Genomic DNA, 24,643 nt, shown 5'->3' on the forward strand with positions numbered 1-24,643 from the left:
ACAGTTACCATGGCACAGCAGTTTTTAGAGTTCCCTCTGTGAATCTGAATGGGTTTCAGTGCACCTAATAGAAACTTTCACACTTAGATTTAGATTGGTAGTAGTCTCCATATATTCCTATCTACAATGGCCTCTGCTTTCAGTTGTTCTAAAACAAGATTAACTTTTTAATTTCTTATCAATTTGAAGGAGGGACTCGGGCCTACATTGTTTTAGAAGAACAGCTTTTTACTGGTTTGGGGTAAAGGTCACTATATTCTTAGTGTGTAATACAGTATAGGTACATGTGTTGTGTAAGTGAATTAAATGACAAATCCAGAAGGCCATTAAACATAGCTATCCCTCCTTATTGGGATTATGCAGCATTTTGTAAAGGGGGAAAAAAAAAGCTTTTTTTTTTTTTTTTGTAGTGTTTATTTGGTGGTCTTAAGAACTCTTGAAGTGGGTCCATACCCATCATACTGAAGTGATGGCCTTCAAGTTGTCACAAATGATGTTTCCCTGGAAGTCATTCTGATTTCCAGGTGTTTCTTTAGGCATACAAGAAGCAAATGAGCTGAAATTTGGGAGTATGTTTTCTTCTGGGTCTGATCATTTAGGGTTTTAAAAGCTTCTGCATTCTAGGTGTTTGTTGCTACTCATATAATGAGAATTAAGTTACCCTTCTATAAGCAATATAAAAAACAACATAAACGAGTTCTTAAGCGTCACATAACTTCTGAGGCATATTTAAAAAAAAAAAACAAAACAAAACCTGAGGAAAGCATGCAAGTACAGGTTTGACTTGAGCTGCTGAAAGCTAAGCCTGTACTTCTCATGAATACGGAGTACTTTCCAGTGCCACACCCGCACGTGGGGTTCTTCCCATTTCCTACTGCGGGAATTCCAGCCGGCTCCCGTCAGCGAAACCGGGATGCCTCCCGGCCCCGCCGCCACGGTACGTGCCAGAAGCACACGTAACGCAGCAGCGAGATGCGAAGTCCATTTTAAACGCGAAGACGTAACCGTCTGCAGACAGCATTACGTCGGAGATCCTCGCTCAGTCCGTGCCAGCCCGTGCCGCTCGCTTGGAGGCGCAGGGCCCCGGCAGGGCGAAGCGTTTCGGCCCGCGCCACCTCTTCCCCCCCGTTCTCCGTCACGCAGCGCCCACAGCTCGGCCCTGAGGAAGCCGCGGCCTCTCGGCAGCCGCAGCGTTTGAGAAGCCCCTCCCGCCCCGCTAGGAAGAAGGGCGGGAGGGCGCCGCGGCCAGCAGCTACCGCCCTTTTCATTCTTTTCCTTTCCTCGCCGCCGGACCCCGCCGAGCACCTCCTTACCGCCGGGCAGCGCTCCGCCCCGCCGCCTCCGCCTGAGGCGCGGGTTCGGCCCGGCGCCAGAACCGCCCCCTGCGGGATGCGCGGCCACGTGACCGCGCGTTCCCGCCCCGCCCCGAGCGAGCAGGCGGCGGCGGCCGTGGCGGCGTCGGCGCATGCGCGGCCGCGCGTCTCCCGTCCGGTGCGGCAGCTGCGGGCGCACCGCCGCAGCGGCGGCTTCTGAGGGAGCGCGGGGCCAAGCCGTAGGGGCAGCGCCCGGGCGGGGTTTAGCGGCCGGCGGCTGGCACTGCTCCCGGCCCGCGTCGTTCTGTCGGCGGGGCGAGGCGGGCCACGCGGCGTCTGGAAACCGCCGCCCGGCGTTTTGACACCTCGGCGCCGGGAAGGGCCGCGTCCCGGCCTGCCGCGGCTGAGGGCACGGCCGGCCGCTCCCGAGGCGCGCGGCCCCCGCCGGAGGGATTCCACCGGGCAGCGGGGGCCGAGGCCGCCAGGGCCGGCTTTCGGGCTGCGGGGGGCGGCGGCGTGAGCGCGGGGAGACAAAGGGCCGGAGGAGGAGGAGGACGGCGGGCTCCGCCACATTCCTGTGCGGAGGAAGGCGGGAGGCGGCGGCCCCGGAGCGGACAGCTGGGCTCCGGCACCGCGCCGCCTCAGCTGCTCCCGCCGTGCCGCGGCTGTGCCTCCCGGCCGCGGGGCGAGGAGGAGGAATCATGTGAGTTCGGATCGCCGAGGGTCCCGTGGGAAGATGGGGGATGCCGCGGACACCAAGGAGATGAAGAAGACTTTCATTGTTCCTGCCATCAAACCCTTCGACCATTATGATTTTTCCCGAGCGAAAATCGCCTGTAATCTCGCCTGGCTGGTGGCCAAAGCCTTCGGGACAGGTAGGCGGTGTCTCTTCTCTCCTCCTTTGATGCGTCTGCCCAGGGCTGCGGGCCCTGCCCGGGCCGGGGGCTGCGGCGCTGCTCCTCACCCCGCTGCTTTGTTACCCGTGGGCTTCATCGGGTAACGCTCGTCCGTCGTGGAGTCTTGTTGTTGCCGCTGTTTTGCGTTTTAGAGGTAATATAGTCTTATTTTAGGAGTTGAGCTCTCTAGATTGTGTTTTGTTTTGTTTTCCTCCCAGGCTCACGGTTTTCTAGAAGGCAAAACAAAGCCACCAGCAATCTGTGTTTGTCCTTGTGAGGGCTGAGTTAGGGGCTAGCAGTGGAAAGGGATGCGTGCTGTGGTTCTGACGTGTGACAGCAGCCCGTAGCCATTGGGGTGGTTAAGCAGTAAAAAGGATTGAGGAGAAAAGCGTTTAATGCCAGTTCTCGGCCTGCAGAGCGCGGCAGGCTCACCCTTCCTGTCTGCGAGCATAAATGGCAGTGATTGCCATGCCTCCGGGAGGCGTCATTTGTGCTGCTTTGACACCCCGGACCAGGGAATACCAGAGCTATTATTCGATGCTTGAAATGGTGTTGTTCATTGAGGAATATCACACTTACAGAGGTCTTCTGAGGGAGACATCTTGGAAATTTACCAAACTGTGTTTTGTTGCTTTTCTTTTACAGCTGTAGTATGTGAATGGTTCAATTTCTTTGGATTAATAACACAGATTTTCTTTAAAAGCTGGCTTCAATGTTAGCCATCAGTGTCTTTACACTTATTCTGTATGGAATAACAGGAAAATGTTTTTTCTAATGGAGCTTTCAAGCTTTTGCATTTAGGCCAGAGCACTGTTTAATGTATTTCAGCAAGGCTTAAGGTGTACCTTCGTGGTGCTTCTGGGAAATAGTGGAAAAAGTGGGGCTTGCAGAAAGCTCGTAGTTTCAAGGTGGCTAAATCTAGTGCAGTTTTACTACGTTTAGTGGCTGTTGAACAAGAATGCATATTCATCATGTAAGAAATCAAAGTATTGCTTTCGTATTAAAAATTGCCAATAAATATTGCTTGTTTTCTGTTGTAAAAACTGGATAAGGATATTATGCTCTTATATAGGGCTTTGTCAGCTCTGTAGACATAAGAGTTGAAACAGAGTCATGCAAGTTCTTAAAAATCCTTGGTTCCAGATCTTGAGCCATCATTTTCTGTTTAGCTCAGCTCTGTAGGCTCTGCTTGTGGCAAGTTGGGTGCATAGCGCTTTGGCAATTACATAACTCAGTGCTCTGAAACCCTGAAAGGCTTTTGCTGCTGGAGTTGGACAAATGCTCAGCCCGCGGCTGAAATGTCTCAGTTTATATTGGGTGAGTTTCTATTGTGTGTGTAAAGCAACTTGCAGGGTGCTTCTTGGTTAATAGTGTATGGATAGGGTGATCCAGAACACATTCCTTAGCTCTTGGTTACTGTGGTGGTTCAGACACACCAGAGAAATGTCACTAGAAGAGGTAGTAGCTCCTTCGGACCTCAAATAATGCCATAATGTGAGATAGGAAAAGGTAAACAAACACAATTGTAGCATTTCTGATCTCACTAGTCTTGAATTTGATTAGTATCTCAAATGGCTGCGAAGAAGAGTTAGTTACTAAAGCAGGGAAAGCCAGTATACAGGAATTGCATGTTTGGAATACAAATGCTTCCTTCATACTTGGAGCAAAATAGAAGAACTGACCTTCGCCTTTCCTACGAAGGAAGGAAGTTTGTCGGGATTGGGGATTTTCAGCTGCCAGTTTTAGTTCTTTAGAGTAGGTCACAACCTCAGAGGTGTCTCCTATGAGCAACTGCTACATGCATTCATACAAAGGAATTAACGGATTGTTCGTGTGCTAATGGGTGCCAGATCTTATTTCTTTTTTTAATCCTTGAGATACTGGAATTCCTTAAGAAGGTGTGAGAGGTGGAGGATTTTTTTCTCCATCCTCTCTGAAAGAAATGACTGTTATTGATTTTGATTAATGAAAATGGTAAATTGTTGTGATCTTGTAAGCCTTCAGTGTATTCATCTTGTTGTATCAAATGGGTACATCTGTTAGGTCCAGGGGATGTATTTTGTGTTCTTAAAAGTGCATGGGCAGAATTGTACACACAGCTTGACTATGTGAAGGGAATGTCCTCGAAGACAAAAATTGGAATGGGTACCATTCCTTAAGGCTTAGTAGTAACTTTGTGTTTGATGATTGCTACGCACATCCAGGAACTGGCACCAATGGAGTGTTGTTGTTATGCTCTAAGGAACTGTGAGAAGAGTCTGGCTCACAGCACAGGCAAGTCAAAGTGAGTTGTCTTACTTGTAAACTGTCTTATTAATTTAGGAGTATACTAACAGTCATCTTGAAGGCATCTTGTATGAAGAGCAGTTGGGACGAAGAGTTTTTTTGTTCTTAGTGGGTTTTTTTTGTTGTTGGTTTTTTTAAATTTAAACAATGACACTTGAGTACAGCACTTGTATATATGTATTAAGGAAGCGTGGGGTTTTGTGGCTTGGTATTTTCTTCAAGGAAATGTTAGAACAGGTCAAATAAAACGTTTTCTGACAACCAAAGGTAGGTGGCACAACTTGCAGTAACTGAGAAGGAATGTCTGACCTTACAAATATATTCTGTGAGCACTCATTTTCAGTATTAACTCTCAGTGCTGGGAGTTAACCGCTTCAATTCAGAAAAACTGTTTTCCAAAGAAATAATTCAACTGCGTTGATGGCATTATGTGATTTGACTTCCAAGTATGATGTGTTGTTCTGTATCCTCTTGTTATAAAATAACAGAAGTGGATGTCATTTTGGAGTGTGAGGTTTTTTTCTTCTCATTCTACTGAAGTCACAGAAAATTTAGCTGGAAAAGCTCTTATTTGTCCACTGTCGTAAAGAGGCTGAGCTAAACATATATCAATCCTGACAGATGTTTGTTTATCCTTTTGGTTTTTTAGTAAAGTCTGTAATTACAGAGATTTGGTGGCATGTCTGGTAGTCAATTTGATCCTTATTTATCTCTAGATATTAAAAGAGCATAAATGTTTCTTGCCACACTGTAAACACATTTCTTCCTTGTCGTATTCCTGGAGGATGTGAGGGCAGTAGGTGCCTTACTTGTGCAACACCTTTCACATAACAAAAACAGTATCTGCTCTCTGTTCTGCTGTTCAGATGAAACATGGGTTTTTTTTCAGCTTAATTTTAAGTTGGGCTTTTTTTGGGCTTTTAAATTCCTCCCTCCATCTTTTCTGTGGTCTTGTTCTGCATGAATTCTGTAATTATATCTTGATGTAATGGTCCCACTTTATGCTTAGCAGTACAGGGTATATGTGAAAAATGACTTCATCTTTCTAACCCTTAACAATCTCATTTATTCACTAGAATATGATGTTTGTCATTTTTGCAACAGCCTAGAATTGTTGACTCACTCAATCAGTGATTCATTAAAGCTCCATATCTTCTTCTCTGCAGAACTACTGCCTACTCAGTTGTTCCCATCTTGTAATTGTGTGGTTGTAGGTTCCTGCTTTGCAGCTATACTTACATAACTGTATCCTATATTCAGACCTCTTCTTTCACTTGTCAAAATAATCTCGAATTGTAATTTTGTCTACCGAAATGCTTTCAAACCCTCTGGAGCTTGCAATTGGTTCTCTGGAACCTTGGCCAGTATGACTGAAAATACTGGTTCTTGAACCTTGAACTGTACATTCTTTCCATTTGATAGAGAACCTCTGGTGGATAATTCTTAAATGTGATTTTTCATCCAGCCTTGCTGCCAGTTTTTTGTTACTAAGTTGAGACTGATCTCTGGCATTTATAATTGCGAGAATATTGTGGGAACAGTTCTAGAGTCAGGCTAAGTCTGGTGCTATTCTACTTACTACTTACACGACATATTATCCTGCCGCAGTAATGAATTTCTCTGGCTTAACATGGTTCTTTTTCACAGGACAAAAGCTACCCAACTTCAGTGCTTGCCCTAAACCTTGCTTTTTTTTTTTTTTTTTTTTTTCAGCAAAATCAAAGGAGTCCATGTGCCTTTTAACATTACATTTACCCCTTATAGGTGTCTCAAGCAATAGATCACAATTTGCATCATCTACAACTAACCATGAGCCAAGAAACTTAAAAATGGCTTTCTCCTGATGATTAATATTTTCAGAATTCAGTGCGGCTACTTACTGCTGCTTGCAGATGCTGCCAGTAGAGCCAGGAAGGGAGGAAATGAACATTGTGTATCTGACAGAAGCAAGTTGAAACTAAATACTCTCATCTGTTACGTGGAGTGGTGCAGGCCAGGACATCTCATCATCTTTCCCTAGCAGACCTAATTTATTTACATTTGCTCAACATGACAGCTAGCAAAAGCTTACACAAGAGTTTGGAGTATAAAAACAAGTGCTTGGGATTTTTGTGGGGAAAACTATGTTTTGTTTATTTGTTTTTATCATATACACCAAAAAATCCTTTCCTTCATCTTTCTAAAATATTTAGTGACAAATTGATACTCTGGACAATCCTACTAAAAAGCAGTTGATAGGACAAACCAGCTGATTTGGTCTGCTTGAAGCTTGTATCAGTCCCATCTGTCTAACGTACATAAAGCTTGGATTGACTCTTTAGAAGTAACTTCTTGTAAGTTAAATACAATCAAATGAGCTTCTGGGCTTACCGGGTTTGCCAGAGTCATTCTTAGTTGCACACTGCACACATACAAATATGGGAAGGGAAATTAGTAAGTTAACAGTTGTCAGGATACTTACTACATGATAAACATCAGGTAAGGTGGCTTGTAATCAGTGGTTCCAGTGACTCCTTGTCATTGAGCCTGGTTGTCATTAAAACTGAAGAGCCTGTCTGCAGAAGGTAACACGAGGCAGCTACGCAGATGATGAGATGAAGCTCTACCCAGTCTTTTCTGTTCCTCAGCCATCATTGCCTTTACTACTGCAGCTATCCTGTAGCTGCGTTCTCGTAATGAGTGAAAGTCATCTGCTGGGTTTATTTAGTGACTCCATGCTTAAAGGTGCTCTTGTTTTCACTTTTTATGTATCTGTACAGGTAAAGTGAATCGGGAACTGCTCAGCTTCCCTGTGTGAAGCGTTACGTAAGTTCATTTATCCAGATAGCCTAAATGGATCCACTTGCATTCCTGAAGTGAATCACTTAATGTTTGTTTTGGTGAACCCAAGCTCTGAATACATGGTTTTGATGATTGCTATCTTGGAAAATGGGGCTGGGAGTCAAAATTCCTCAAGACTTGGAAGCAAAATTTAGCAAGCTTTGCCCTTCCCACCACTCCCTTCTGTCCTCCCCTTTCTTTGTACAGTACATTATTACTGATTCAAATGGCAGTAATAAGTAAACCTTTTTGCTGCAGCATTGAAATGCCTTTCTCTCATATTAAAGAGTTGTATTGCTGTAGTAGTTTCCTATCTGCTTTCCTTTTTCTTTCACTCAGTTGGAATCATTCTTAAATTAAGACTATCTGTAGTACGGACACCAAAGTAGATTTTTCACCTCATGTCTATGTAGTTATGGCTGAGAAAAAGTTTTCTTTGTGATTGGATGTGGTGTTCAAAAAGTTCAAAAGCTCGAGTTCAAGAAGTCTTTATCTCTTATTTCTGAAATAATTTCATTGTGTAGGAAATGTAAAATATATCCTGCTGCTAGCAGTTATCAGAATGCTAAATGAATGAGATGGGATTATAACTATATTATCATCTTTTTATTTCTCATATCTTACCTACTCTGAAAATAAGTTCTGAAGACATTTATGCAAATAAAAGTTGATCCTTTTATTGCCAGGGATTACTTTAAGTTATTCTTTTGTTTATGAGGATGTGAATAGGTAGAGGCAGGTGTTGGTAAAGCAGCTGTTAAACCTTGCCCTTGCTTGGTATTTCCCACTGTGCTACTGAAGGCAGAATATGGGTCAGACTGACAATTAGTGTGACCCAGAAGAGCTTTTCTGATGTGATTTTGAGTGCTCCAAAAAAAGAACTGAGGTCTGCATGGCTTATGAAGGTACTGTGCAAGTTTTGCTTTTTTTTGCTTTGTGCTGTGTTTCTCTTTTTGTGTGTGAGATAAGAAATCTTTCTAGAAACTGAGACCTATATAAAGTATATAAAAACAAATAACAATGCTGATATAATGGTACTTACCTCTGAAATGTACATCTTAGAGAAGCATTCTGTTGCTAGAAAATGTATTTGACTAATTGTTTATTAGTGTTTATTTCCTATTTTTTTTCTGTGTTAGGATCAGACCCCTTGTTGAACGATTTGTGGAGCCGTAATCATGACAGGGAAAGTAATCCAAAAGACTTGCCTGTGGGCAAATGGCTTTTGTTTGGTTTAGTCTTTTTGCACAAGACTTCTGGACATGGATTATTCCAGTTAGTGCAGGAGAATGTCAGAAAAGGAATACCTTGCAGGACGCTCTACCCTTTGCACCTTAATGGATTGTTTTTAAATTTGATTTAAGAGTTAGAAGTAGGGATTTGAGGCTTTTTATCATCTTAAGTTATTTGTTTGCTATGTCTGAGGATGGCATTAAACTTTCTTTGCTCATCGCCAAGCTGCCTTCTTGGTGTTACGTGAAGTGCATGCTGGAAGTGCAGAACTGCTCTTGTGGCATCCAGGAACAGGAGAGAAGGATCTGTTTGCTTGAAGTGCTGTGACAGCAAATCCAAGAATCTCTCAAATTCAATTTGGTTGTAGTGGATAAATGAAGAACAGAGTTACTGAAATTCAGACTGACACAATTTTTGTAGGATGACCTCTAGATATTTTCTCCTAGGCAGAAGCTAGCCAAGTGCTGTGTAACAAAGTGGCAGACAGGTTCAACAAACCAAAAAGGAGAAATTTCATTTGAATTTAAATGGCATCGTTTTCCTCTTCCTGGTTAAAAGTCATGTTTCATTATTTATGACTTTGTTTTCAACAGCATCAGTTTGAGCCATGAATTGCCAACCTGCTTTAAATGTAGGAGCGGAGGCCTTGACAAGCCCTTGAAGGTCTGTCCAAAACAGAATAACAAACTGAAATGTCTCCCCCTTCTACTGAGGAAGCTGTGAAAATTCATATGAAGCAACATTATATAAACCACCTTTTTTTCTGACTTGTTTTCAGTCTTCAGATGCTTGACAATCATGGAGGTCCCAGTCCCTCATGTCCAAATGACAAACGAGGTGCTGGACTCCTTGCTAGTAAGTAGAGCCTGAATGACAGTAACTCACTCTGTTGCCTTACTGCTAAAGCATGCCTTTGTTCTGCAGAAAACTGTCACATCATGGAGTCCATTAAGATCTGGCATAAGTTCATCTACTGGTTTGCAGTAGGAAGTGGTTGAAGGTATTAGGCAGTACTTTGGCAGAATAAATCTGTGTTAAATCTCAAAGCTTTCTACAACTAGATTTTTCTTAATGTGTTGTTTATGGAAGTCAGTAACCTGTAGAAAATGTCCATTTCTCTGCTGAGGTTTTACATAGTCATGTGGCTCCCAAGAATGATGCATATTTTAACTGGGAAGCCCTAATGTTTTTACCTTGTTAATATGATCCTGAAGAATAAGTAAGAAAAAGCTGGATGGACACTTCTGTTTTTATTCTTAATGCAGGCATTCATCAGTCTCAAATTGTTCACAGTTACAGTCTTAGGTCATGTAACTCAAAGGTTTATATTCATCCCTCTGGAAGCCTGGAAGCCTTCTGGAAATGTTTGTGTGTTAAATAAGCCTAGACTTTCCACATTAACCTGAAGAACTTTTTCCAAAGGAGGAATCCATGCTATATTCAAAGTTACAATTGGCTAAATAGAAAAAAAAAAAAAAAGGAAAGGTAGTTTACTTTAAAGCTTAAAGTGAGTTCTTCCATTTGTTTTTTCTCTCTGAAGAGCATCTGAGGAATTGTTACATGAGCCCATTGTGTATTAAGAAATAATTACCTAGAGACATTTAAGATATTTTTCTAAAAGTATCCTGATTGTTAGATTTCCGTAATTTTCTGAGCTGGTGCGGCATTGCTCAGTGCCCTTAGTCATAATTGCTCTAAAATACAGAGTATTTTAAGGTTGGAGGATCTAAAGAGTCACTAAGTGAGGCAGGGAAATGGCAAGAGAGGATAGCAGCATGGCAAAGAAATGCTATTGCGTGCCATTGGTACATTAGGTTAGTACTTCTAGTGTATTGATGGGGGTGCTGATGTTTGTCTTTGTTTTTTTGTAATCTTATTAGACATTAGACTTGTGTTATAAAGGACAAGTTAGATTTGCTGGCAGCATATTTTGATTTGTATTCTATGATATATTAGCTTTATTTATGGTTTAAGCAAATAGTACACTATACCTCTCTTCTCCTTGACGTTACCAATTGACAAAAAGCAATGTCTAAGCAATTTTTTCTTTCTTTATGATGTTTACAGAATTACATGTTAATATTCCCCTTTATGTGTGTTCTGATGCAAACTGAGGTACCTTCCAGCTCAGAAAGGGTTGCTGTTCATGTGAGCTTCATACAGCTCATAGTGGAAGCATATGAGATGTAATAGAATATGTATGAGGAAGAAGATGATCTGTCATTATCTCGTACTGACGTGTTCTGTGGGTTTTTTCCTCTCTTCTGTTTCACCCGTGTTGGGCCATTGACTCCACCCTCTGTTTCAAATCCTGTCTGTGCAGCTGCTTAGCCAGCTCAGCTGAGGAAACAGGGATTGAGCAGAAACAGAGTTGCATCACTGTTTTCCTACACTCTTTTTTTCCACTTGGGCTCAGGGAAAGAATCACATGCGCTTTCTACCATAATAAATGCCCTTGGCTTAACTAATTAAAAAAAAAAAAAAAAAAAAAAAAAAAAAAAGAAATAGTTACAGAGACAAAGGGGAGCATCTTGCAGAGCACGTCTGGAAATACAGCATCTGAAACTGAAACCACTTCCAAGTAGTTTTCCTCATCACTGGTGACTTGATTTCATTTGATCTAATACCATTTTGAATTAATTTATAACTTATATTTGCTATAGACAGTAAGAAATATACTCCCTCTATATTGTATTGTGTAAAGTTTTTAGAAAAACTATTGCAGATAATGTTGAGCTGCCAATTTTGGAGTTTATATCCCGGTATAAACTTGATAGAATCTCGCATAGCCTTCTGTTGGTACTAAGGTTCATTTTGAAACAAAAAATTTCGAGGAAACTCAAAATGAAGAGGCATGAAGAGGCAAGTAACACTTGAGCTCAGCGTTTTGTCAGAAGGAAACCTATAGTATTTCAATCTTTTCTTTAGTTCTTTAAATTCTATTAAAACATACACTGCTGCGTGCTTAACTGCTGAATGCCATCATGCTGTGATGTATGACCCATGGCAAAGCAATAAGCAAACCTCCTTAGCATATATGAAACCCAGAAGGCTGCTGAGCAGAGATTTCTCTTTTTGTCTCTGGAATTTATCTTCACTGAAATATCATGTTCAATTTCTGTTTTATTATGGTAATAGAGACAGGTTTTGTGTTCAAGTGGATGTTGTTTTGCCTTTGTGCATCTGACCCGTACAACGTTTTGCTGAAGAGAATCAGAATCTTTACACAGGTATTTGGAGAAGACAGGAAACCTTAAATGATGCAGTAAACCACAGATGGGCCTTCTGGTGTGTGGCCTTTGCTGAGTGGACATCAGAATTTTTTTTTTCAAGTTTCTATTTATAGTTGAACTGCTACCTTTGTATGCATTTTTTCCCAGCGTTTTACATTACAATGACTGAGTAAAGGTTTCCACCTTCCCTTGAATATGTTTTTTGTGACTTAACTGTGAATCCGTATGTTTAAACAAACAAACAAATCCTAGTGCTATATGTATTTTTTCTAATACTGACGCTTTATTATTTTTGGTCTTTGTAGAAAATGTTCCAGAAGAACTGCGAGAGCCATTTTACACAGACCAGTATGACCAGGAGCACATTAAACCACCTGTAGTTAACTTGCTGCTATCTGCAGAACTCTACTGTCGTGCTGGGAGCCTTATTCTGAAAAGTGATGCTGCAAAACCACTTTTAGGTCATGATGCTGTTATACAAGCTCTGGCACAAAAAGGCCTTTATGTCACTGACCAAGAAAAATTGGTGACTGAACGAGATCTTCACAAAAAACCCATTCAGATGGTGAGTGACAAATTTTGAATGTTTATTATGTTCCTTATTGTGTACTGCCTGTAACTGCATATCTGTTTCTTTTTAACATGCATGGCTTTGTTGAAATATTTTTCTTGAATGCTGTTAATTATAAGGGGGCTTATGGTTGTTTTTGTTTCCATCTCCTTATAGCTGTGAATGTATATGTATTTTTTTTAGTGCTAACGCTCAAAAACACCTATCATTCTGCTGAGTACAAATGTTACTTCTTTTAATATGACCATGGCAGTGCTGAATGCAGTGAGTATTTCTTGTTGGAAAGTGGTTTGAACACAGATATTTCTTTTTTCATCCTTACAGAAATTTCTGGTTAAAAACTTAATAGGAAAAACAAGTTCTGATTATACAGGCAAGTGAACCTAATAACATTCAGTAGTCACCAGTTACATATTAAGTCATTGTAAAACACACAACAGCAGTATATTCTTTTGTAAAGACTTAATAATACTTTCCACACTTGCTAATTAAAGCATTGGTTCAACAGATGGATGATTCTAGTACTAATCTAGTAAAGCAATGGATTTTCCTCTTCAATTGGAGCTGAAAGAATAAAATGTAGAAATGTGGCTACATATGGCTAGCCAGTCCTTTCCTTTAGATTGCGTATAAAAGGACACTCTGATAGAGTAATGTTTGAAGTGAGATATTTAAAAATAATTAAACCTATTATTTAATATAGAAAACAGTATGAGACTACTAAGGCTGAGATGGCAACATCCGTTCAAACACAGAATTCTACTCAAGTCTGTTCATTTGAAATCACTCTTTTCAACATTGCAATAGAATTACTGTTTCTACTTCACTCACATATTTGTGGCACAATCTGGTATTTTCAGGTTAAAGTGTATTGGGCACAAGGAACAAAATGTCTAATAGAGAAAGGACTTGCGTAAGTTTTCTGTGATCCATTGGCTGAATTCAGACTTAAGCCTGTTCTTACCATCATCTTTTTTGTTTAAATCTATCCTCTGTAATTGGTTGACAACTGTTTGGAAGTCTTTTGATGCTTTTATGGTCAGTGACACGTAGCTATTTCTAAAACGAAGGTGGGTGAAAATAGGGCAATGTTTTTATCATTAGCTCAGTAGCAGTATGTGTTTATTCATTGTCAGCAGACTAACCAGCGTTTGGCAGAATATGACTAAAGATAACCTTTCAGTTCATCAATTGTTATTAGTTGGTAAGTTGCAGGGGCTTTACAGAGGTCTGAAACTAACAACTAATTGGTAGCTTGAATGATCTCTTCCATGCGGAATTGCCTAGGAGTGTTAGACCTCTTCATTTGCATATTTTTTGGCTTTTTAGAAGTGACGATAGTCAGTGTGTGATATTAAGACTGAACTCTACATCAGCTTTGTTTTTATTTTTTGATGGAAAATTCACTCCTTCTCAGAGAGTGCTTAACAGCTGAAGATACTAATATTTCAACGTTAATGTAATAAAACTAGTCTAAGCATTATTTGTTTATGTTTAAACAGTGAATCGGTTTGATTAATGAGTGCAGTTAACTTGAGACTTTGCCAGCCGCCTTTTTGATATTCCTGTCTCCCTTTAAAAAGGAGAGCTCAATGAAGAACAAATGGTGTCTCAGTGAAAGAAGCTGTGAATATCAAATAAAATGTCTGAAAGCTTCATATCACTTCAGAATATTTGCAACAGTTATCATGAGATGCTGCGTTAATGTGGTCATGAAAATAAAAGCATTCAGGAGATAAAGAAACAAAATTCCTGACTGTTCATGTTTTTATGTGACTTAATGCCATTCATTATTTCGGGATAAAGGTTACTGACTTGCAGTCCGGAGTTTATGACTCTTATTTGATCTGTTTCTAGAGCAATTGTAAGAGGCATCTCTTCTCAGAGCTGTCAGTTGTGATACATCACTGTTCTCTAGCTTAGTTTGCAAGCATTTAATTCAGTCACTTATGTTACTTGAAATCCATTTCAGTGGCAGTCTTTTATTTGCCTAGTGCTTGGGTGAATATTTGTGGCTTTCTCTTATTGTTTAGGTGCAGTCCAGCAAGCAGTTACTCAAGCATGAGTCTTGTAACAGATATCTGTAGATAACTGTTCTGTCAATTCTGCCTGAGTCACTTCTCCCCATCTTGGTGCTGACAAGTAATCCTAGAACAATAGAATGGCTTGGTTTTGGAAGGGACCTTAAAGGTAGTTGAGTTCTAACACCCTGCCACATCAGGGACACCTCTCACTAGATCAGGTTGCCCAAAGATCCATCAAACTTGGCTTTGAATGCCTCCAGGGATGGGGTATCCACAGCTTCTCTGGGCATTCTATGCCAGTGCTTCACCACCCTCACAGTAAATAATTTCTTTCCTTGTGTTTGAACTAAATCTACCCTCTCTTCTCTGATAGTCTGCTCCCAGCTTTCCTGTAGGCACTCTTCATTGTGAAGGTTTACAATTGGGTCCCCTCCTTCCTTCTCCAGGAAGGAAACCCCCAGCTCTCTCACAAGAGGAGGGCCCCAGCTCTCTGATCAGTGAATCAGATGAGTGAAGTGATGCTGTTAGGCTGGCTCACAAGCAGCTGAGCAGAGGCCATGTGACACAGAACATCAGAAAACCCAACTGACTTGGGCAGGAGGGTATCCAAGTCTAGCATTGTTGCTAGAAGAGAAATAGTGTGGGAAGTGGAGTCTCGATTTATTCTGAGCCCAAGAGTTGTGATTTGTTGTAACATAACAATGTCCCTCAGCAAGTTCCTACCAGCAGAGCTATATCTTAATTGGAATTATCAACCTTTTTCCATGCTATGCGGTTTGTAAAGCTGACAGAATGGTACACTATTTCTAGTCTTAAAATAATCCCCTTGATATCTTCTGATACCATTTCCTCAGTGTTCCACATGTCACAGTTTCTCCAAGTCTTGGATAGTAAGTTACATATTCTGTTCTAGAGCATGAAATGGTTTTTCAATTTTGTAGAAGAGAAGATTGGTATGTGTAATTACCTCATGCATTCCTCTCTTAGGCCAGATTGTGTTAAACCGTGCTCAGTCTAATTCCAAGTAATTTAATAGGAAAATGCATGGTAGTCTTTGTATTGGTTAGCTTGTGTTCCTTGTAGTAAAGGAAAAAGATGGTGTTTGTTTGAGGACGCTTAGTGTTTTCTGCAGAGATGTATTGCATTTCTAGAACTGAAAAGAGATGAGCTATCTTAGCAGAATAGGAAAGGAAGTTGAAATATGGAATGGTTTGCTCTAGCTTGCTTTACTTTTCTTGTGTGTAGCTGCAGGCAACAGACTTGAAATTCCTTGTGCTGTGTTCATGTTTGTAGCGAGGTGATGGCTGCAGTGATGAATTCTGGTTTACTTCACATGTAACCAGAGTATTTCCTAAATCAGGCACGTCAAATTTTGGTCGTCTTAATTGCCTACACAGCTATAACCTGGCCTTTTTCTGGGAGGTGCCTAATATAATGAGGACTTAAAACAAAACAAAAAAAAACCACAAAAAAACCCTATGAGGTGGATGTGTTTCGTTCTTTAAGTGTTTGGGTAAGGATGGATGCTAGTTCGCTGCTCAGTCATTGCTGACTTGACTGCATTGGCATCTAATTTGAGAAGCTGCGAGTTTTTGTGAGTATGTCTGTATATATGCACATACTTCCACGTATGTGCATGTATGTAATTTATAAATACATTCATTGGTTTCTTCCAGTGGAATAAATTTGGGAGAGGCCCTCTTAGGAAATGAGCAGACAGTAACAGGAGCAAAAGGCTTTCCTTAAAGCCCCTCCTGTGTAGAGGTAGGGAGGTCTATGTGGGCTCTGGTTTATTTCTGTTTCTTGGATTTGTTTTTCCAGTTCAATGGAAAGTCAGGTTTTATTTCAGGCTTGTTCTGATTTAAAAAATTGTAATTTAAACTGTTCCTGAAAGACTGCATCTTGAGATAACATTATATGTCATAACATTATATTCAGTGGTATGTCTATTTCTGTTCTCCACGTATTGCAAGCCCTTCAAACTTTAATTCTGTGTGTATTTTTGTTAGGTCATATTTGATAGGATCCTCCTGTTACTTTTATTCTTGGCAGGGGAGCAAAAGAACCAAGCAGCGCGTTGTAACTCCAGTTGGAAATTGATGTTGTTTTGGCTCTGCTGCATTAGACTTTGGGGACTGCAAAAATTGTGGACTAGCTTGGAACTGAGACAAGATTGAACCAAGAATCAGAGTGTTTGTGCTTCTGAAATCTCTACTTTGATAGTGGGGGAAGAAAAGAATTACCTGTGCTTAGAAACTTTCTGAAAGCTAAGCTGCAAAAACGTGAATAAAGCTATTTATTTCAGATGGCAGATTCAAATTAAATTAAAAAAAAAAAAAAAAAAAACGCACCAAAAAAAACCCAAACCAATGAGCAGTTCTTTTAAGAAGGCACTTCTGCACCCAAACTTTGACAACTGTAGAAATCAGCAACAGCTTAAGAATTCCTCTTGGTTCAGGTAGTTATGCAGTAATTTTTGTTTCCAAATGTAGCATTCACAGATCAGTGCTCAAGCCAAGATTAATTTTTATATTTCCATACTGATTTTTTTCAACACCATTTATTTCAAAAGCAAAACTGACCTAAACCTTCATAATAGATATATACACAAGGTGGGTAATTCATGCGTGAGGAAAGGAGGAAAAAATCCTTATGTCATCTTACTATTTTCAGATATAGATATTAATGTTACAAACATATATATATGCATACTCTTATAGGACAAACCTGAGGAGGCTTTATCATTATTTTGATATTTAGACGGTGGTGATCTTTGTCAGTTTTTCTCAAGTTGGAGTTGGATTTAGTGAGGAATTGAGCAACATTTTCTCTCCTCCAAATCCCTGTAATGAATTTCTGCTGCCTAGGAAAAAGAATTAAAAAAAAAAAAAAACAATGTTTTGTCTGCAGCTTGCTCTTCTGTAGGGAAACTCAAGCTGTGTAGTTACCCAAGCTGTGCACTTCTCTACTGTTTCTGTCAGGACCAAGTCCAATTAAACTTCAAGGTTGGGGTATGGGAACTGTTGAGTCACAGCCTGAACCATTGATTGAGCACCTGGGGAAAGGTCCTGGTCAGCCCTGGGAGCACAGGTGAAGGCAATTCAGCTGTGTGACTGCAAGCGGTGGAGCCTGGCTGCACCTCTCTTAGAGCTCATTTAAGGGCTGACTGCCAATGGGGGAGGATCTTTTTCTGGAGATCCTTCCTTGATGAAGCTTTCCCCTGCAAACCTGGAATCTTCTGATACAAGTGAGCAATCTTCTTCCCTTCCTTTATAGCACTTTTCTATTGTGCTGGTCCTTAAGTCATCGCTCCTTTGTAACACCTTTCCCATCGTTTTGGTCTGCCCAGATGCTACAGGGGATGGTAGTGAAAAATGATTACTCGCTAGTTTTAAATAGATATTTATTAAAGGATGGAGGGAGAGAATGCAAACAGATGCAGTAATGTTACAGACTACTACCAAACTTGCACCAAAAATGTATCAGAATTCAATAACAAAGGCAGGAAAAAGGAATTAATATATGTATGCGTATGCATGTATGTTTTAAAGCACACAAATTTTTTAAAGGGAGCATATTTCTTGGGAACAAAAAGCATTTTTAAATATTTATTTCTTAAATAAAACTTAATGAGTAGAAAAAGGTTAGTACATAGTGTATATAAATACTATCTCCAAGAAAATGTACTTACAAATTTTTCTATGTATAATGGTTTCAGTAAGAAAATAATTAAGAAAAAATGAGGAGCCCTGCACTAAGTAACTAAGTGTAGTGCAATCAAAAACAATTCCTGAGTAAATGTGAACTTTGATTTGGGAAAATAACGTTGCAGAAAAAAAAACATTTACCGGCTGGGCAGTGATCTTAAAATTACATCCATGAGTAATTATTTTGAAAAATTACTCTCATTGATCAGGAAATACTTAAATTCTCCATATACCTGAAGTTTGTCATCCAAGATGTTCAGGGAATGAGTGTCTCTAGTGAAACTGCAGCGATAAGTTCATAATAGCTGGTAGGGTTAAAAATCTTTACCTTCTAAAAGCCAAGACGTAGTATGTGTAAATGGATTTTTAATATGAAAAGTACTAGTCTATCATCTCAGTTGTTTATCCATTCAGCTGCAAATTATTTTCTTTTTTGAAAATGTCTCTTGTGAGGAAGTCTGGCAATAATTCTCTTAGTAGTAGGGAGTAGAGGCAATTCCTGGGGCCTTAACCAGTTCAGCTATTCTGCTGTCTGCTGCTAAGTTAGTCATCGCCTCTGAAGTGTGTGGAAGTAGAGAAGCACTCAGAGCTAGGATCTGCATCTTTTTGTGGCTAAGACAAGAGGCAATAAACAGTTAACTCATCCTGCAAGCCAGATTTCTGATCTCTTACAGAGTGCATTCATTTGAAATGACAGCCCCTCACCAGAGGAATATTTATCCTTGATGAAGGACTCCGTTGGCTCACCCAGTGAGCTTGTAGCTACATGCTGCAGCCTCTGTGTTTTCATGCTGCAGAATTCCTTCAACTCTGCAAGGCAACAAGAAGCATACTACACACTTCACAGAGCAAAGGAATAGCATGTGGCTCTGCCTTCAAGAATTTGTTTTCTGGTTTTAGGCATGATGTAACAAGTTTCCATTTCTGTGCAATTGTGAATTACTTGCTTGTTGAGGGCATATAAGATCACACACTCAACTTGAGCCAGTAGACATAATAATATGTAAGATAAAACAAAAGAGTTTAATGTTAACTGACTTGTGATACTGAAGTGTCTTGCATAAGAGAATGTTTCACAAAAGAGTAAACAGTAAGCAAATGTAGTGATGAAGTAGAACCTGAACTTAGAATTGCTTTATATTCTTAGGTTTAGGCCTTACAGAGTTTAAAGCACTGCACAGATTAGGTCAACTGTGGTTTTGGGCTGGAATAATATACAATGGAGATGTTCCATATTTTTTCTTGATTACTTCTGTGGACACTGAGTTTCTTTGTACAGGTTCCTTTCAGAGATCTCATTTCCTTGATAAGAGTGATCCAGCGTTTTTGCTGGTCTTGTGTTATTTGCACGATAGTAACTAAAGGGAGATGGTATATCTGTTTCACATGGTAAATCAGCATATCAAACGTAGCCTAGATACCGAGGCCCTAGAGCACAAGCATTTGTTGGCACGTTGGTGGTGTTATCTGCTACACTTTCATGATGCTTATTCTGCTGGTACCTTGGCTAAGAACTTAGTATCCCATGTATGCCATGCTGTTACGATGACTCATAGGCTGGGTATTTTGTTCTGCCATCTCTTACTGCTGCTTGCTTTTGAATTGTTTGTCTTACAGTTTTTTTCTGTTTCATGGAAATCGCAGCAGTGATTTTGGGGCTGTTTCTAGAGTGTGCTTGTCTAGAATTGTCTAGAACCTCTTGTGTACAAAACCAGTGCAGATTGTAAATATGAGTTGTTGGGTGTTGTTTTATTTCCTTAATTTTTTGGGACTGAAGAGTGTATTTAATCTAGAGCTGTTATTTTTCTGAGAGGTCGGTATGTCTGTTTATTTGCTTTTCATGCTTTCTTCAGTGCTGAAGATAATTAGTATGGGCTGTAGTCAGGTTGAGTCACCCTTGTATCTCTCTGAGCTATTGTCAAAAGAAACTGCAGCCAAAATAAAGTTTCATAGCTAGGTTGTTCTGTGCTTATTTAGATCCATGGGCATCGTAGTCTGTGAGTAGCTGAAAAGAAAAAATCGTAGAGGACCATTACTTATTAGAGACTTCTTATGAGAGATAACAGACATTAACTTTTAGGGTATCAGTTTTGAAATCTGTCTATCAAAGACAGTAGGCCTTGGTAGGAGTTAACTCTATGGAACCACATAGACATCAATATCAGAAATTTGCAGAAGAATGAAGTGATGGCAACGTCCTTTGCAACACTGATAAGATTTGCATGAAATACCTCCTCCCAACTGGTGTGGCAACTAATACAGAAGGCAGCTGAGCTCCTGGTGTCAAGGTTGTCTTGACATCGGGTTGGCTTTGTCCTGCAAAGTAGAAAGGTAGGAATTGTTTGCTGCTCCTTTCCAGGAACTCTAGTGTTGGGATGATAGAAGTGCAACCTGCTTATTTTCATGTTTTCAATATCCCCAATAAAAGAAAGCAGAAAGCTTTCTATATTTCTTTAGTTTTAATTTTCACTTTTGTTTTTTATTTTCCCCCTCTTGCATCCTCTATTTCAGCACAAAAGTCTGAGTAGGGTTTTGGCCTCGTTTGTGATTCCAGCAATATATCTGATACTTAAAATTTCTAGCAGTAAAAATCCTTGCATGTAAGATAATGAAATCCGATTGTTCTTCAGAACACCTTGTAGGATTCTTTTTGGCTGAACAGAACTACTGGATAAAGTCTGTTATTTGTATTGCACTGAAAGTATGTTATCGAATCACCGTAAGATTCCTGCTTTATGAAGGACTCAGTTTTGTTTTTTTTTTGCCAGAGGAAGGAAGTTAAGTTCAACATACAGAAGTAGTGACCAAGTACCTTATGCTTGTTCTGATGTGAAGTTGTGGTGATTGTTTTTCTTCTTGTGTTAAATGAGGAGAGATAATTGCAGCACGTCTTGCTTCAATTAATATGTGGTAATACTAAAACCAAACTGCTGTAGTTGAAGTGATAATGGGAGATAAAAAGTGAGGTATACCTGGAGAGAAGGTAATACTTCTTTCATGAAGAATTCAAGTAGTGCATTGGTTTGGGCTCTGTTTTGTTCACTTCCTTGCTCATTAGGAAATTGAATGCTGCTATGGCTAAAAAAGTAGTTGGTATTCTTCTGCCTTAAGCACTCTGAAGTCTTGAACCAAAAATATTCTGATTGCATTCTTGTTCTGTGTTCCTTCTTACTCTGCTGTTTATGTCACACAAAGAAGGGGAGGGGAGACAACGAAAACAGAAAAATCCCAGAGCCTCACAAGGGAAAACAGATAAAAGGAGAGACAAATAAAGAAAACTGTGAAGAATTTAAGCTTCTGAAGGGTGCCAGATTCCGTATGAGAAATGGTTTCTGAACTGGTTGGGAAGTATTTTAATTCATCTGGGAAGAAGTATTACTTCATTAAACAGTTAAAATTATGTTCTCTCTGTTTTAGTGATGCTGCTTAAGTACTGCTTTTCAGCTTTTGGTTGCGAGTTTGCTTCTATGACCTTTCTTTGTCTTTCTTTATTAATAAACTTTTCATATATTTGGAAGTGTTCAGAAATGTTCTTCTGTAACTAAGCTGCTTCTGAAAGGAAAATCTATGAATTGTTTTGTAGACTACCTAGGAGATTTTTTCTTCATGGGTTTGTTTATATTATGTGAAGAGAAGACTTTGCTAATATGCTTCTGATGGATAGTGGAGAGCTAACGATCCTACATGTTTGTAGTATGCAGTTGGTTCGTTAGGAGCAGCCTTTCTTCCTATTATGGGAAATAGTGAGCCGCATTTAGCAGGAGGTACGGATCTGTCATGTAAACAGAAGGAGAGCCTCACTACCAGCTCAGTGCAGTACATAGACACGTGGTGAGGCACAAAACCACATCGAATGCTGAAGGAATACAGAAATACAGTTGGGACTCACTGTAATGAAGCAACTGTTTCGATGCAGTACAAAAGAATGCTGCTGATCTGCATTTCGTAATCCACGTACAGGAACCTGGTAGTCTGTTCTCACTTACGTACTACGGTGACAGTGTGCTCTGTGCTGTTGTATCATAACATGAAAATCTTTGTTGCCTTTACCTTAGTTAACTTTTTGCAGGATCAGCCTCTTATTGTGCAGTCTCTGTAAACGTGGAGAACAGTTTATTCTGTCCCCTGAAAACTGGACCCAGGTTACGAACTGGGACCCTGTTGAGGTTGTAGGGCTCAGCAGATACAGGATGCGTTTTACAAACTCTGGTATGCAGTGTTCTCTGTCTCTCTCTGTTTCACGTGTACACACAGACTGCAGCTGACATGTAGCTTGACAGGGTAACATTGTATGCTCATATTCAGGTGCTTATGGGCTCTAATCTCAGTCCCTTTCTTCTGACCAGCTACTTCACTGTTTTCCACCCTAAATTGTTGCAGAAGACAGGCATAACCCTTTTTTTGGTCACTTTGCTCCGTGTTATTATTTAGAAGTTGAATATGCTTCGATCAGTACCACATGCTTTGGTGGAAAAAACCTGTGCTTGATTTCTGAAGGGCATGCAGTGAAGGGAAATAAACATTTGTAAAGGCTTCCTATTCCATTATGTAGTAGTAGTTCTGTAAACTTGAATGATGAATTTGTGTTTTATGAAGGGACGAATCATCTGTAAGGAGCTCCACTCGCTTCCAATAGTTTTGTTATATTGACACCTGTATTGCTTTATAGGGGGAGAAGATGCTGAGAGGACTGAGTGGGATTATATCCTACTAGATAAAAGGAGAGCAATGGAATGGAATAGATTAGAAGCTGGTGAAAGAAAGGGAAACTCAGTTTGGAATAACTTTTTTTCTCTATTCCAGATTCTGTACTTCTCCCCACTCCCCCTTTTTTTTAAAAAAAAAAACAAAAAAACAGCAGCTCTTAGGAGTTTTCTGTAAAGGCATGTTTGTATATATGAAGCAAAAAAATTACGTAAGTTTTCATGGAAAAGCTGTAATCCAGTGTAATTCAGGATATCATTCTATCAGGAAGCTTCAAAACTTCTGTACTGCTAAATTACTTAAAATAATTTGAAGAAATTTGTCTTAACATATATACTTGAAATAATGAGAGTTTTCAAACTCCTTTTTTGGTTGTATTTTCCACAATAGGAAGAAATAGAAAACAATTCATAGTGTGGTGATGGCAAAGTAACATAAGACAGTAATGGAATTGATGAAGAGGGAAGCACAGGTTCTAATGAAGAACTGCTGAAAACACTGATGCTGAAAGTCCTGCTCAGTTCAGTTACTGAACTTGCTATCAGTTTTAGTACGAGAAACAAAAATTGTTACCATAATTAACTAATTCTGGTGTCTTCGAAGGTGTTATGGTGTCCCCAGGTGTTGTTTCCTGTGTTTTGGGGTTTTTTTCTTTGCTTTTAATTGTTGCCTTTAGTTGCAACCACAGATTGTGCTTTCTTTAAGTCAGAACACACACACACTACAAAACTATAAAGTACTTTTGGAAAAAGAGTAAATATTTCCATATGGCTCTGGGCACGGAGGGGTAATTTGTCTGATTTTTCCCCAGAACATCCGGAGACTGAGAACTTCTGTTGCAGGCTACATGTGGCTTGGTGTTATTGGCCTATACTGGTTCTAGGAAAGGGAAATTGCTTGCTTGCTTAAACAAATTTGATGTCTTAATGACTTAAACACAATTATGCTCTTATCATACGTATAGCTGTAGTGTCAAATAGGTTCTTTTTCCTCAAGCAAGTTTAAGCTTTTATTAAAGGAGAAAGCAACTTTATTATAAATATAGCTTGCTTTTCTGTTTTCTATTGAGCTAAAGCAGAGTCTTCCATTTCACTGTGGCTTATGTGATTCTCTTCTCAGCTCTCCCTGCCCTGCTTGCTTTACTACTTTGCTCTGTCCTCTTGCTCAGTTACCTTTCCCACTGATTTTGCATTCCCTTCAAACCTGTTCACTGAAGAGACTTTATTTCAGATTGTTGAGAAAACTAAATGGTAAAGAATGGTGAGATAAGTCAAACCTGTGGTGTTTCTTTTCAAGGTTTGTGCATTCATACATCATTTAGGATTTAGAGTTGAATTGTCAGTTTAGCTGATCAGATTATAAAACTATTTCATGTATCTAGCATTAAAAATTGTGTTTAACGAGCATGTATTAGCATCATCAGATGCCCTACATTTTTCAGTTACATTTATAGCTGAGTTTTTAGAAGTACTTAAGTTCCATTCATTCATTTTGAATTAGTGTTATCTTATTTTAACAAATCAAGCTACTTTTTGTCCTTGAAATGATTTTGCATGGGAGCAGGGGGATACGTGTCCTTATAATTATCTGTGTTGTCTGCTGACTTTCAAAAAACATTCTTCCATTGTTATTGTTTCTATTCTCTTGGAATGTCCCCAGTGTTCTTGCTGTTGCTGAAAGAATAACGCAACATATGCAGAAAGATCCTCTTAAATTGTTTGTGATTTGTTCTTTTGTACACTTTTTTGTTATTTGCTCTAGTCTCTGAACTCAAGATGTAGCTTATCCATGAAATTGACAGTCTTTCAGGTAGTCCAAAGGCTATTAATAATTAATACAGTCTTCAGAAGAGACAA

The 24,643-nt window shown here is 39.8% G+C and overlaps 1 protein-coding gene across 5 annotated transcripts in view; it reads left to right on the forward strand.

Annotated features, from left to right (window-relative positions):
* The first annotated feature begins 1,979 nt into the window (after positions 1 to 1,979).
* Positions 1,980 to 24,643, forward strand: part of CAMSAP2 (calmodulin regulated spectrin associated protein family member 2) — a 72,261-nt gene continuing 49,597 nt past the window's right edge. For all 5 annotated transcript variants that reach the window (XM_042873587.1, XM_042873588.1, XM_042873589.1 and 2 more), the window contains exons 1-2: positions 1,980 to 2,188; positions 12,087 to 12,346. In XM_042873587.1, the coding sequence (XP_042729521.1) occupies positions 2,050 to 2,188; positions 12,087 to 12,346 (399 nt within the window). In that variant the 5' untranslated portion in view covers positions 1,980 to 2,049. The remainder of the gene's footprint in view (positions 2,189 to 12,086; positions 12,347 to 24,643) is intronic.

The sequence above is a fragment of the Lagopus leucura genome, unplaced genomic scaffold (assembly GCF_019238085.1).
Source record: "Lagopus leucura isolate 7727_CA_CO unplaced genomic scaffold, USGS_WTPT01 Super-Scaffold_100009, whole genome shotgun sequence".
In the NCBI taxonomy this organism is placed as follows: domain Eukaryota; kingdom Metazoa; phylum Chordata; class Aves; order Galliformes; family Phasianidae; genus Lagopus; species Lagopus leucura.